General features: G+C 41.6%; 1 protein-coding gene across 3 annotated transcripts in view; it reads left to right on the top strand.

Annotated features, from left to right (window-relative positions):
• The first annotated feature begins 438 nt into the window (after window positions 1–438).
• The window catches only part of DCBLD2 (discoidin, CUB and LCCL domain containing 2), a 44785-nt gene continuing 32369 nt past the window's right edge, over window positions 439–12854 (top strand). For 2 of the 3 annotated variants that reach the window (XR_006415943.1, XM_044442727.1), the window contains exon 1: window positions 439–586. Coding sequence is in view for 2 of the 3 variants with exons in the window: in XM_044442727.1 (XP_044298662.1) it covers window positions 484–586 (103 nt within the window). In the remaining variant the exon portion in view is untranslated. The remainder of the gene's footprint in view (window positions 587–12854) is intronic. The other variant, XM_044442725.1, reaches the window with a different exon arrangement.

The raw sequence follows: 12854 nt of genomic DNA, 5'->3' as shown, positions 1-12854 counted from the left end.
CATAGAAAGTCGCTGCCACGGTGCACCCGTCAGCCTTGAAGGTGCTACACCAAACTCCTCGTCGCGTGGGTGGTGCTGCTGCTGCTCCTTCCTGGCACCCTCGGCTCGCTTCGGCCGCCCCTGCTCGGTGTGGAAGGGCGCCAGCCGCGGCAGCTCCTCCAACGGGAAAGATTCGCACACCAGGCGCCGGGGGTCTCTGGGCCGAAGGAGGCGGGGAAGGTGCAGCTGCAGCCGCGGCTGGGGCAGGCGCCACCGCCGGACCCGGAAGTGGTTGCGCCCATCGGGGGCGGTGGGAGCAAGCGGAGTGGGTCGGTGGGTGGGGAAGCGAAGGAAGGGGAGGGGGCGGCGACCCCCCCCCCCCCGATCCGCAGGCGAGGAGGAGGCGGCGCGTTTGGCTCCCGCCTTCGGCCGCCACAGAAGTCGTCAAGTTGCCCAGCTCGGGATGCATCCGGATTGCCGGCTGGTGCGTAGGAGCCGTGGGGTATGGTGAGCAGCCTGGAGCGACCGCTCCCCACGGGGACCCGGCAGGCGGTGGCCTCCCTCTTGCTGCTTCTGCTGCTCCGGCGGGACGCGGCCGCTCAGAAAGGTGAGTGAGGAAGCCCTGGAGGGAGGGGAAAGCTGGCGGGAGGAAAGCTTTCCCGCCTTTATTCCTTGGCGGTCGCCCAGAAGACGACCGAGTGGGAGGGCTGTTGGTCTCGCAGCCCCCAGGGGGCAGCGCTGGGATTCCGCGGGGAACCGGGCGTGTTGCTTGGGCGGCGGGAGTAGGTGGGGGGGGGGGTCAAAACAAATCCCGGTTCTCTCCAGCTTTTACACGTCAGCGTGGTTCCTTCATCTCCTTGACTGGGGGAGACGTTGCCCTCGGCAACTTCCAACATCCTCTTCGGGATCTGCAACAGAAGGATGAGCTATGCCTGACTGGTGTTGACGCTTTCCCTTCTACGCCCATTTTCTAGAGTTCTCAAGCCTCCTTTGCTGAAGAAAAGGCTCATCCCAGGCAGTGCTCAGGGCTCCTTCACCTTTTAAATTGAATCTGGGCGGCGGCGGGGGAGGGGGGGATGATGGCGGAATGGGGTGAATACAAATGTCTCTTGGGGAAAAAGCCTTCTCAGGTATATACAAAAAGGTGAAGATGTGGCAGCGGATGGCAGAGGTCTTCACAGGCTTATGTAGAAAACTAGTATCTCCTTAAAGTGTATGTCTTCTGTAATTTGTGAAGGGGTGCTTCTTTCTCGTTGTAAATTATGCCAGAAGAACAGGTTACCCACCTCATTGGAAAGTGTGCTGCTGCTTCGACATAAACCATTGCATGCCAAGGGGCTCTGGCTGTGATGGGTCACAGCTTCCCAGCATGTGGACACCACATGTGCATTCAGTGGCTTACATCCATTTACAGTCTGCACAGAATCTGTTCAGCTTGAAGGTTGAATTCAGTTTTGGTGAAGTTTTCACTCTTTAAGGTTGCATTCCAGTGACCAAAGCTAAAAAAGGTTGGAGCCAATAATGCCCCCCCAGAAGCTCCCTCTAACCCCCCGCCCCCAGTTTTATTACCAGTATAATCCTTAGTAAATGTCTTTGAGAACTGGGAAAAACTACATAAATGCTGGGAAATCACCAAGTAATCGGTGGCTATGGGGAAGGGGTTTAGGCCAGAGGAAGATGGCATATCCACCCTGTCTCAAACTCAGGAATCAGTGTTCAAGTGAAGTTGAGTTAAGGAGTAAGTAACACAGTGCTGTTTAGAATGTTCAAGTTGTCTTTCAGTTGCTACTATGTTATTCCATATTTTGATAGATCCCAGATATGAAGCATTGCTGAATAGGGCAAGTCAAAGTGACCCAGCCTTCTGCTTTTAGAAATAGCAGGAGGTTTTCGCTTCTCTTCATGAAGAATTTTAAGGATTGATATGCAAAATAACTTCCACTTTTCTCCATCTTGATAGTTGGTGTTATATAGTAACCTGATGAAAAATAAGCAGTGTTGACAGTGTTTTGAATTGGCTTTTATATTTAGTATTACTCTGGTAAGACAGTTAAATGTAAAGAGAATACAAAAATGGGTTTGGAGAAGGAAATCCCTGAAATTCTCTTCACATGTTGTACTTTGGTATTCTCTTCAGATGCTTTGGCTGAATTTCTGATGTTACTTAACAAGATACCTATTAGGAAGGTAGACAACAAAAGCAGAAAGCTGTTTCAATCCTTGCTATATGGTACACTGAATGAAGTTTTATAATATTCAGATTTTAAAGGATGCTCATTAAAATAAAATACTATTTTAGAAAGTATGAGTAAAAGTTTCAGCTCATGAAACTAGAGTTGCAAACAGAACTTTCTAACAAAATATGTGTGCTTGTAGAAGTATATCCACTGATTAGTTTGCAAGGGAGCTAAGGCAGGACAGAGTCCTCACTTCCTTAGAGAAAAAGATGTGTGTGCCTTTGCTTTGTAACTGAGCAATCTTGAAGAAAGCATGACTTTAAAAAAAATAAGCTTTTTAAAATGATTGTAAATTTTGTAATGGTTAAATGGTGCTTGCAACATAGCCTTTAGTATGATTCTTACTGCCACAATATGCAAAGAAACATATGCAAAGGCCTCTTTACACCATTTTTTAAAGCAGGGTTTGATTCCACCCTGACTAAAGAAGTTGGTTTTGAAAAACTCCTCCCTGAAGCCCCACTGTATTCAATAATTTCCACCCCATCTCCTGTATTATATTTTTGGACATAGTACTCTGGTGGTTTCTCAACTTCAGGGATTTCTAGATAAGGCAGATAATTTAGAGTCATTTCAGTCTTGCTTCAGACCTGGTTATGGGATGCAGATTTTGCTGGTTGGCTTGGGGATGATTTATATCAGGAACTGGACAGGGGAATTGCATCTCTGTTAGTTCAACAACTTTTGACAGCTGTCAATACCAACAGCTATGGTGTTCTTCTAAGGCAGGGGTCCTCAAACTTTTTCGATAGGGGGTCAGTTGAAAGGTGGTGGTTACGTGCGTGGGCCAGTGAGGTGGGGGTGCAGGCCGGTGAGGTGCCCTTGGGCACGCACAAGGCAGCATCGGGCACATGCGGCGGTGGCTTGCTTGCTTGGAGACCATCTCTGATCGAGCAAGCCACTACCTCCCCGCCTCCCCACTCTGTGAGGCAGCAGTGAGTGCATGCGTACAGGAGGCAGGCAGAGGCGGCTTGCTTGCTCAGAGACCATCTCTGAGCGAGCAAGCCACCACTTCCCTGCCCGCGCAGCAAGTGCGCGCAGGCGGCGAACGGTGGCATGGACCGGATGGATGGCCATGGCAGGCCGGATCCATCCCGCGGGCCGTAGTTTGAGGACCCATGTTCTAAGGCATCTGACTGAGAAAGCACTAGGAGACATTCTTATTCAGTGACTCCAGGCTTTCTTGAAGGGATTATATCAGAAGGTAGTACTTAGAGATACTTATTTACTGTCTTGGATTTTGTTCTGTGCAGTTTCTTAGGGTCCTATGTTATCCCTCATGCTATTTAGCATATTACCAGAAGGGACTGTCCAGAGTTTTGGGATTTGGTAGTATCAGCTTGCTGATGACAGTTAACTTTGTCCTTTTTATATATATCCAAAGAAACTATTCCAGTTCTAAATTGGTGCTTAATGTTAGTAGTGGGCTGGATGAAAGCAAATAAATTGACGTTTAATCCAATCAAGTTGAAAATAGTTTTGGTCAATTGAAAGGCAAAGTTAAGGAATAGAAATTCAGCCTGTGTTGAATGGAATTATGTTTCCCCTCTAGACTCAGGCTTGCAATTTGAGTGTACTCTTGGACTTAGCTTTGAGCCAAGATGGCTGGATTGCAGTAGTGACCAGGTGTGTGTCTGCGATGGTGTCACTAGTGCAACAACAGTATCTATTTCAAGAGATTTTTATTTGATTACAGTTGCACATTATTTAGTTGCATCCTGTTTGAACTATTGTAATGTACGCTGTCTTCAAAAATTATTCAGAAACTTCTTAGCTGGACTAGAATCCTGCAGCTAGACTGTCGACCAAGGCCTGTAGCATGTGATACCCTTGTTACAGCAGTTTCTCTAGTTACTGGTTTGTTACTGGGTAGAAGTCAGAGTGCTGGCTATAACATAAAACAATATAGGGCTTGGGACCAGGCTACCTGAAATATTCCCTTCCCCTTTGCATGCCTGCCCAGTTAACATTTTCTTTTAAGGCCACCTATAGGAGGTGGAGCTGCAGAATCACGGTCTGGGTGGGTAAGTTCTGCAGCAACTAGAAAAGAGCAGTGGAACACTAGATGAACTTGGAGATAAGCAACTCTAAATGAAAAGGTACTGGGTTGGTTTTTGCTGTGATAGGGCAGGGTCCAATGAATTGCACATCCAGCTTCCAGCTGGGTTGTTTGATGGGGAGGTGGTGCATGGAGAGCTAAATGTGGTCACCCACTTTAAAGATGGGTCTGGCTTGCCTCTCACATCTGCAAAATGGTTGTAAGCCTGTTTTGCAAGCTCCAGTTGTTTCTTCAAGAGGATCTCACTTACCTGAACTTCTTGTAGCTAGTCAGCGGCTGGGAAAGAAGATTGCTGGACTGTGGCAAAACATCATGGGCAAAAATGAGATTTTCTGGGAGGAAGCAAGGAGGGAATTGTACACAAACTCAGCATGTGGTAGAGGTTCTGTTTTGCTGGCAATTGGTATAGCAACGGAGGTACTGTTCTAAGGTGTGCTCAGTCTGGCCATCTGACTGAGGTCAAATGAGACTTCACCTACAGCTGCTGCAGTAGACTGTGCCAAAACTGAATGGCAAATTGTGAGCCTCTATCTGACAAGCCCCTTCTTTCAAGATCTGATCCATTAGAGATGTATTCCCTGGTGACTCAAGAGAGTGCATTTGTAGTGGCTATTCAAGGCTCACTTCCTCTCTCTCCTTCCACTGGAAGGTAGACTATTTTGGTCAAGAAGGCCTTTGGTCTGTAAGTAGGTCTGTTGAGTGCTGTTTTTATTTATTTTTTCTGTAATTAAGTCTGCTTTGTAATGTTTAATTATTTTAATTCCTGTTATTACATTGCATTTATATCCTGCCTTTTTTCCTCTTCAGAGGTATCCAGTGCCCCCCACCCCCACATCATGTTATCTTCACAAAAACAACCCTATGAGAAGGATGAGGCTAGAGTCAAGGTGACTTGTTCAGAGTCACCCAGTGACTTGCATGGCTGAGTGGGCTCTACAACCCAGATCTCCTGGATCCCGGTTCAACACTCTATGCACCATAGTACAATGATGTAATTGTGCCTGAAAACTGCCTTGAGCAACTTAAAAATATTTTTTGGTAGAATGGTGGGATAATGAATGAAATAAATGAAGAATCTTAATCTACTATGTGTATAATTTCCATTTATATAAAAGCAAAGATTGCTTATGTACTTGAGCATACCCTGCTTTTCAGTCAAGATTTGCTCCAGAACATCTTACATATAAACATCACATAAAATGCATAGAGATGGATATATTTGTGATGCTTCTGGCTCATGTCATTTGATGTCAACATGTACTGCATTCCAGACTCTTCACTCCAGAAAAAAAATGCTCAGATGAAAAGATGAACTTAGGTGCTGGCTTAATAGTAGCTTGCCAAGCCACAGAAACAGCTTTGTTTATGATATTTGCATAGTCTTGCTCTTCCATCTAGTAAAACGCACATAAATATACAATTTCCAGAGCAGTAGCTATGTTAACCTGTTGTAAAAAACTAAAACCAATGAAGAATCTGAGTATTTATAAACTGACAATTCAATTAAAATGTTTACAAAATTGTTGCAAACTTAGTTCTGTGGATGAAACCTCATATAAAAGTAAAGATATATGCTGGATTCACTTAAGATCTGTTTCGGTGATGCTCAAAATACTAACTTCAGGCTTCCTCAAAACTATTTCAGTTATTCAAGCTGAGTAATGTAATGCAGATTGGACAAATAATTCTATCAATTATCTGTGTATTCTAAAGTGGGGACAGAGGAAGCAGAAGAAACAGATTAAAGGTAAAAATGGAAATGTATAGAACTAAAACAATTGTCCCTCCCCAGGTGGGAATTGACCAATAAAAGGCTTCCCCTTGATGCTCTGCAATGGCGATCAAGATTTGAGGCAAATAGGAACTTTTGTACTCCTTGGCTGTGCTGAGTTGGCTGTTTCTTGTTCTAGATTTTTATTTGGAGAGGAGAAGCAACTTGTGCTTCTCTTCTGAGAGGTATCTATGAGATCTTATAAAGATACCTTCAGATACTACTTCTCTCAAGAAACACAATGTCTTCATTTCCTCCTGGGGTTGTTCTGGTCCTGCCAGGTTTAATTTCTGCTCAGGTACTGTAATTCTAATGCTGTGGACAGATACTTCAAGTCCTGCTTCTGTCTGCTTTTCCTTGTAGTACTTCCCATTGGAGGGGCAGAAATTGCTAGTGGCTAACTAGACACATTTTTGTGTAAGTTAGTTGTCAGTATGAGAATGGGAGTATGCATCTGAAATTCATTCCACTGGACTCAGTAGACCACATTCCTACTCATACCCGACATTATCTCAGTTCCTTAAGCACTGAGGAGAGTTCTCTTTGGTATCTTAGACAAATGGAGCTGAAAAGAGGGAAATTATCTGTCAATAAAATAGTAAGTTTTCCATGTCCCTGTTTCCTTTTGTCTTCAGGTGAGAGAAGGATCAGATTGTGCTTCCTGACCTCCAAAAAAGACAATTTCTTAGATTTCAAGCTGGAATTTAAAAGCCTTCTGCTGAGTTTTCCTAGGAAATATTAGCCAGCTATGGTGCATAGTCTGATACTTGAGATGATTTACTTTCATTTTTATTTATTCCATTTTTATAATGTCCTACAGCCAAATGGCTCTCTGGGTGGTTTATAAAGTTAAAAGGCTATAACAACAAAGAAACAGAAAAAATCCCTATCACAATAAAACAGTAGACCAATATAATAATAATGGCAATATACTCAACCAAATTAATCAAGTTGACACACAAGGCACAGCAGCAATGTATCATAAAAACAATATTATGAATAAATGTTAACTGTTAAAATTCCTGGTCAATAAAAAGGTTTTCACCTGGCACTGGAAAGAGAAAGAGTAAGTATTCTGGGAGCTAGTTCCACAGTACAAATGTTAGGACTAGTACTTTGCATTGGGCCCAGACTTCAACTGGCAACCAGTGCTGCTGAAATATGGCTGGCGTAATATGATCTTATAGGTTAGTCCCCATTAAGAGCTGTGCTGCCCTATTTTGTATCTGAAAACAGTGTCCAGACTTTCAAAGGCAGCCCCATGTAAAAGTATCACAGTAGTGCAGATGAGAGGCTACCAGAGCATGGATTACTGTAGCTAGGCTCTGTCCAAGTGGGATCACAGTTGGTAAATCAGCCTAAACTGATAAAAGGTGTTCTCTTCTACTGAGTACATCTGTGGGTCAAGTGACAATAATGGGTCCACCAGCACCCCCAAATTACAAACCTTGTCCTTTAGGGGGAGTGCAACCCCATTCAGGACAGGTTGAATATCTCCCAGCTGGACAGATGATCTATGCACCAACAGCATCTCTCTCTTGTCTGGATTGAGTCTCAGTTTAATTGGCCCTCATCCAGCCCATTACTGAACCCAGACATTGATTCTTGCCTGGGTTTGATGAAAAAGAGAGGTAGAGCTGACATATAGATGGCATTGAAGCTCTTACCTCCAGATAACCTTTTCCAGCAGTTCATGTAGATGATAAGAGGCATGGGGATAAAATAGAGCCCTGTGGTACCCCATGGCATATCTGCCACGACACAGAGCAATAATTCCCCCAACACCACCTTTTGGAATTGGTCGGGTAGGACCAGAACTGCCACAATGCAGTAACTTCTAATCCTAGCCCAGCCAGCCTATCCAGAGGAATATCAAGGTACCTTGTTCACATCCTCAGGCCTCAGTAACTGAAGCTCATCCCACAAACCTGGATCCAGTGGGGCTCTGGACACTTTGGTTAAAGGAACTACATTAATGGCAGTGCCTAATTTGTGACAAATCAGAGCAATTTTATCTTTGAAGTTCTGTGCAAATTCATCACAGTATTACCAACGGTTCCATCTTTTTTTTCCCAGCCCAGATTATAACCAGGCTCAAACCACCTGAAAAAGCTCAGCTGGATGGCATTGAGAAGATGCAACGCTAGTAAAAGATCTGCCTCTTTGCCACCCTCACCGTAATGGAGCAGGCTTGATAGTGAGCATCAAGTCATATTCATTCAGACTCAGCACAAGTTTTCCTCCTCCTGAGCTCTTGCTGTCTCCCTTCTTGAGTCGTTGTCCTCAGTTCAGGCATATAACAAGGAGTTGGCTGGGTTCTCCTCAAGGGAAGATGGTGCTTGGGTGCAATTGTATCAACCACCCCAGTCATCTTCACATTCCACTGGGCAACTTGGGCTTTGGGTGTGTACGATCTCCAACATTGAGAGTGAGAGAACTTGTGAGTTTATGTTTGAGGCTCAGATTCCACCAGTTGGGAGCCATTTTGTGATGGCACCTATGATGTTTACTAAATGTGCTCAAAGTTTTCAGATGCCTGGTTTAGAACATGTAATTGCCATCTCTGATAAAGGAGGCAGCCAGCAAGACCTATAGCCACTGATAGGGCCAAGAGAATGTGCATTTGCCATGCTGTGGGAAGAAGAAATAATGTTCGTTGTGATTTGTCCAACATCATGTATATATATTCATTGCTGAATACTATAACTTTACCTAAAGAAAAAAAGATGTTATTTTCTTTCCAACCTAAGAAAACGTGCAACACGTTTTAGAGGTTGATAACATTCATAAAGGCATACTGTATCATAGTGCTGTTCTTTGAATATGGAGTTTTTACAGGTTGTTGGACAGATGTTGTGTATTCATATCCATGTATCAGCACAGTTGTCACATGTATTCAAGTTTTTCTCATTAGCAGCCTCTTCTAGAGCTTCTTTCTATTATGAACAGCAAACTAACCTGTTTCCATAGATTGTTACAAATATTTTAAGCGTAAGAATGGCGCATGATAAAACTGTATGAAACCCAAATAACAGGATATGATTGCGATTCTTCCATAAGCAGGATGCATAAAAATCAATGATAAAAAATGGAGTTTTTCTTTATATAGGATTTTTTCAATAAAAAAACTTTTTGAAGAAAATATATCTAAAGATAGTTTTTGTTTAAAATATATTATAGTCGAAATGTTATCCACCATGAAATGTGAATGGCTGGAGTGGGGGGAGAAATTGAGATGGATTGTGCAAAATGATGAGGCTGTTCAGCATGCTTAGCTGCCTTGTAGTTCATACATACGTATTTATTTCTTTAGATTAAAGAAAGATTAGTGGGACTTCTCCCTTCAGAAGAGTCTATCTGGAATTATTAACTGGCAAAATATATGTGGAAATGATAATGCTAGAATTTTAAATCCACATTTTTTTTCAAGAAAGATCCGATAGCAAGAATTGACAGGAAATTTACTTTGCTTGCTGATACTTCCTTGTGTGATGGCGGAGACAGAGAAAAGAGCAGGCTTTGAGGGGGACAAGACCTGCTTTGCACACCTGAACTATTAGTCGAGCTGGTTGTGAATGGGAAGTGGACAAAGCATGTAACTTTGGCGGAAGAGTCACTACTTTATCATTGAAATGTCACCTACACACCAGCGTAAACTAACGGCTCCTCTGCATGAGCTGTTACCTTCACTGAGGGTTTTGTTTTTCTTTTGCAGAAGGGAATTACAAGGGTTTGTTGATGTTGCTTCACTCCTTCACTCTTTGTCCCTTCCTCAGTTGGGGAAGATTCAACCAGTGCATCAAGAAGTCTGTTAATCACTGCTTGTCATCCCGAACGTGTAGCTCGATCGAGTTAGTTTTGTTTTTCTCCTTACTTCTTGCCTATTTCTTATAACATGCCTGATGAAAAGATCTGGACCTCTTCCACATTTTGTGACAGTTTGGCTGCCCTAATAAAGGTATTAAACTAATCTGGATTTTGAATTTCTTTTAAATCTTATACACTTCCCTGTGGCAGTACAGAAAATACTTTTGCTCATTTTTTTATTTTGTAAAAGGTTCTCCACCCACTTTCAAAGCAAGGCTTCTCTTCTGTGCGATCAGTCCCTCTAACAACATACTCAACGGCCAGCAATTATTGTTGTATTTGCATATTTAGGGGCTGCTGTAATTGATACCAGCTGATACTGCAGATGGATACCAGATATCAGTTAAACCTCAAATTGAACTTTTGAACTGTCACCGGGAACATGCAGAGATTCCTTTGGCAAGAAGGTGGAAGAGCTCCATATGTTTTTTCTCTTTTGTGTACACATTTATTTATTAAAAATATTTTTAAACTGCCCTTCATCTTTGATACATTGTGTTATATGAGAGTATAATACTTGTTTAGATCTTTGAAAGTAGTAGTTGTCCTAGCATGTTAGACCCGGGATTCAAAGTTTAAAGTTATAATAATCGATTACTTAAATGATTGAATTATCTTAAAGTTCCAATAGATTAATGTTGTCAGTTTGGTTGATTTATTTATTGTGTTCACAAGGAGCTCTTGCTTTCTTTTACACATATGTGCATTATAATAAAAAGTATCAATAAAAATCATTGCATCAACATGAATAGGGATTTATTATTACAGTAAATAATTTGATTGGTTAATGACAGTAAGACAGACAAAAGTAACATATGACATGCACTTAACTTTCTTTTCAGTTGTTTATTTTATACTAGAATGAATTCTATTAAAGTATTCAATCAGGAACATAGACAAAAGAATATATAAAACTAGTAAATCCACAAAATTAAATGGGTGTTTCTGTTATGCAAATACATGTGTGATAATCTCTCTAAACAAAAGAAAATATTATTTCTCAGGCATGCTCTTCAGAGATGCATTGAGGATGCTTTATTGCCTTATAAAAATGTTAGCAGATCCATTCAGTGTTCTTTCTCCAGCTGCCTTTACCAAATTTTGTTTGTAAATTAAACAACATAGACCCCCCGCCCCACTTAGGAAAAATAATAATGAATTATTAGAACAGTTGGATCACAAACATTGAGACATTTTGAGCCATAGAATAAAAATTTAGGAATGGGGTAACTTCCATCATTACTGAAGTTTCTATTTCAGAGGGCAGCTCCATACTGTAATCTGGGAAACTTTGGTGTACGTGTATTAGGCTTGAGAGGAATTAAAGGATTCCTCTAATTAGAGGATACTGGTATTAGAGGAAAACAAGATGGCGTAAGCCAGCCAAACTGCAGTTTCTGGAACTCAGTCCTCTGTGCAGGGAGTGTAGCCAGCTGTGAATGCAGTGAGTTTTGCTTTGGTATTGGGGACCTGGCAACTGTTCATCAATGCTACATGAAAGTGAGCTTCATCTGTACAGCTGGGTGATTTTTTCCCAGCATCTTGCTAGATGCTTGTTAGTTAATAACTGCCCATATATGTGGCTGTCTGCATCACTCAAGACCCATAGTGTTACTTTTTTGTAGCTATGGCTCTTCCAAGATTATAATTAATAATCCTTCAGGAGCATCTCTTTGCTACAATCTGTTGGTTATCATTTAGAGACTTAGATTTGAAGTGGACATTGTGTATGTGTGTGCGTGTGTCCTATGTTGCCTCTTTGGTAGCTTTAAGTGGTTCTGCTAGATGGTGATATTGTGTGACCATGAGCACTTAGAAAGATTTCTCCTATATCAATCCTCTAGAGCTAGATTTTGAATGCAGTTTCTCAGAATAAACTATACTGATATGAAATAGTTAAAATATTAATAAAAACAACAGTCTTCTGGTTTCTTAAGGACTAGCACATTTATTATGGAAGACTAGGAGCCAGTCTGAGCAGTGGGTAGAGTGCTGGACTGAGACTTGGGCTGGTCATTTGCTCACTGCCTAATCTCCTTCACAGGGTTGTTGTAGGGATAAAATGGTGAGAAGGAGAACCATGCCAGCTGCCTTGGGTTTTTTGCAAGAAAAAAGGAAACTTATAAATGTTATAATATTATTAAAATGTAAATAGCATGCTTTCCTGGATTACAAAAAAGTTTATGCCATAAGACATTTATTAATCATTAAGGTGCCATAAAACTCTTGTTTTTGCTGCAAAAGAGTAACACAGCTTACCCTCTGCAAATGAAATATTAGAGATACTTACCCTTTCTTAATGGAATGATTTAAGAAATTGTATATTAGAGTCCCCAGAATATAGCATTTTCTTCACATGGTGGATATCTGTGCTGTTGTTCTCCCCATCTTTTGCATGAACAAAGAAACTCTTGATATAAAGAAGTGTTGTCATTTCAGAATCAATAAAACAATACATGCATTACTTGCTCAGCAATTTTAACGGGAATCTTTTTAAATATGCTGAATAGCTTTTTGGTAAGAATAATATCAATGCTACATTATGCTGTGATATTTTATACATTCTTTAACCATGAGAGTTTGAAATTCCCGCTGTCATAAAAATGACACATGGTTCTCTCTGAATGATAGACATAATGCGTTCAGATCTATTGCAGCACTATTTACATCTTCCTCAAAAGGCGACTGTTTGGATTTTTGTCATAGTATGTGCTTTATCTTTTATTTTGTGAAATGAATAGAGCATAATGGGGAATGAGATGAATATTTATTGAAGCTTGAACTGTAAATTGCTACCACCACCTTTCAAAAAATGGGCACGTAATCATAAAGAACAGCTTCTGTTATTTATTGTAATTGGGTTATTTATTCTAGTATGAATGTGTCCCCAGTTTGAATTAGGAGTACCATGCAATGAAAGGGAGGATTAATAATACCCCCC

This window comes from Varanus komodoensis, unplaced genomic scaffold (genome assembly GCF_004798865.1).
Source record: "Varanus komodoensis strain SLA01 unplaced genomic scaffold, ASM479886v1 scaffold4, whole genome shotgun sequence".
Lineage (NCBI taxonomy): Eukaryota > Metazoa > Chordata > Lepidosauria > Squamata > Varanidae > Varanus > Varanus komodoensis.
This window is presented reverse-complemented; position numbering and strand designations above follow the sequence as displayed.